The sequence below is a fragment of the Montipora capricornis genome, chromosome 7 (assembly GCF_036669925.1).
Source record: "Montipora capricornis isolate CH-2021 chromosome 7, ASM3666992v2, whole genome shotgun sequence".
Classification (NCBI taxonomy): domain Eukaryota; kingdom Metazoa; phylum Cnidaria; class Anthozoa; order Scleractinia; family Acroporidae; genus Montipora; species Montipora capricornis.
This window is the reverse complement of record NC_090889.1, coordinates 6016706-6019205: the sequence shown is the minus strand read 5'-3', so window position 1 is coordinate 6019205 and position 2500 is coordinate 6016706. Positions and strand designations below refer to the sequence as shown.

General features: G+C 37.8%; 1 protein-coding gene across 1 annotated transcript in view; it reads right to left on the bottom strand.

The window, feature by feature from the left end:
• The window catches only part of LOC138058047 (uncharacterized), an 8168-nt gene that overhangs the window by 4962 nt on the left and 706 nt on the right, over positions 1-2500 (bottom strand). Inside the window, exon 1 of the mRNA XM_068903943.1 lies at positions 2423-2500. This exon is cut by the window's right edge and continues 706 nt beyond it. Within this exon, the coding sequence (XP_068760044.1) occupies positions 2423-2500 (78 nt within the window). The remainder of the gene's footprint in view (positions 1-2422) is intronic.

The window sequence follows — 2500 nt, the reverse complement described above, 5'->3', positions numbered from 1 at the left end:
TGTTGCAGAATAGAGAGACTGACAGAAAAAAAAAAAACAGTTTACATTAAAGGGGAAGTAACAAGTCTTGGAATGAGTCACGATATGTTCTCAAAATTCTTAATGTAAATATATTATCAACAATCGATCTTTTTTCTGTGCTTGACTTCTTTCTTCAAACAAGGAAACACTGCGTTCACGTTCGATGGCCTTATTGCCAACAATCGGGAAGAGAAAAAGTGTCTTCCGGCCGTTTGCGCGAATCTATTTTCGTATATCTCCATCATGTGTGAGTCATGGGAGGCTGGCAAGCAGCAATGGTAATTAGTTTGTGGTTCACTGAACTTGATTGTGATTGGTCACTACAAAATTAACCTGTCACAATGAAATAAAAATGTTCACAGGTTTTCTGACTCGTACAGTGAAAGCCACCTCCGAGATCCATACACAAAAACGATTAGAATAACATTCTGTTTCTCTTGCTACTGTATTTGTTCACGAGAAAAAATGTTACTTCCACAACAAATAATTATTCATTTAGGGACGGATATCCCTGTAACATTTTTCTGGTGATCGAAGTGCTCCAAATGTTACAAAAGGCAAAAACACATGCAATTCCCTTACGGCATCGCATGACACAAAAACTGACTGAAACAACCGAAAATCGGTCGGCACTAACTATAACATGAAATTTTGGCATTTTCAGGTTCATTCCTGTATATTCCGCTTTATTTGGGTGTCATTCTGCCACATTCCAGTGTCATTCTGGCGCATTCCACTTATAGTATATTCCGGTACCATTTTGGTTCATTTCGTTTCATTCCGGTGTTATTCCGCCTCATTCCGTCATATTCCGGTTTATTCCGGAATATTCTGTTCCGTTCCTGTGTTTAGTAATGCCCCCTTGAGTCAACCCTTTCCCGCATCTTTCTATTTTTAGAACTACTATATTTTGACGTATGTGACTGAGAGCATACGTGAAGTGGTTCACATACCTATATGACATAATAAATGGCTGACCATAAAGACCCCCCCTTCCCTGACTAAAAATAGAAAGATACAGGAAAGGGTTGACTGACAGAGGGTTAATAGTTAATATGGAAGATGGAGGCTCCAGGCAATGGGTTCCTGTTTGAGGCCATGAGGTAGGTCGGGAGTGTCTCGCATTTTCGGGATACCAAAAGGGTGTCCAAGAAAATGTTTAATGCAGCAAGTTGGGGTCTTCCAGGGGTCCTCTAGATAGTGCATAAATTCTCATCAGTCTGTCCCCACAACAAGTTTTAAGAATGCTCCCTTTACCATCTCAAATTCTTTCATGTGTATTATTAGTAAGTAATCGCATGATTTTTCTCGTGCAATTTGGAATAAATAAGCACTTGTGATTTTTTTCAAAGACTACAAATTGCACTCGCCTGCAATTTTGTGAGTCTTTGAAAAGATTTACTTGCGCTTATTTATTCCAAATTGCACTTGAAATCATGCGATTAGCTACACTCAGTCCTATTACGATCACTTATTTGATGCCCATTCCAAAGTTCAAATAATTTATGTTTAATTATATTCTCTTATTCACCAAAATCATTTCACACTAATGTACACATTGCACCATTTTTGGATTACCTTAGGAGAGGTCTAGACTAAATTATTAGCCACTTACAAAAAGGGAAGGGTAGTAATGAGGAAATTATAGCAATAAAAGAAGCTTGTTGAGTTTATTCGCATTAATCCTGCTATTACACTTACACACTTACATCATAACACCTTTATCAGTCCAAAGACTAAAGTTTGCCCTTTTTTATCCAAGGTTCTGCTCCTCGGCAAGATCAAAACAAAAAACTGTTATTCAGTTTTGCAACCATGGTGTTTTGATGAGAATGTGAGAATGTTCTTTTTCTTATTTTCTTCAGGAAACTTTTAGCCGAAAGATCTGACAGTGTCAAAAAGTGTCAGGTGCAGAAATGGCTGAGGTATACAGTATGTCACTTGACCGAGTTTCAAGGTTCATATAATGGGGCGACCAGCATAAGTCTGAATTGTATCACTATTTCGTCCAAACATTTTCAATAAAAAACATTATCTTTTGTTGTATTCTGGCCTGTTTCGAAAGGTTTCACATCTACGAAAAAAAATTGCTTGAATGGACGTTATTCATCGATCCAAACTGCTCCATGGTTGCAGGATTTTTAGACAGGTGACATTGTTTATACAGCCATCACTTCCATTTGTTGATAAAAGTCTTTGCCAAAAATATTGCTTAACAACACAGCACACACCAAAAAGAAACAAACTGAAGAATATTGAAGAATCATTTCTGAGAAAAAACCCTTGAGTACCAGGCGAGTGCAAACCGTAAATGCTGTAGTTTTTAACAACGTTTACTACCTTGTTTATTAAAACGGTCCGAGGGCTAGGGCTAGCTAAAGAAGCAAAAAAGGTTTCTTACCATAAGTCCCTGAGTGTACAATGGCGGTAAGGCGTGAGTGGTTAAACCAAATAAAGTAGACTGACAAACAGCATCTGC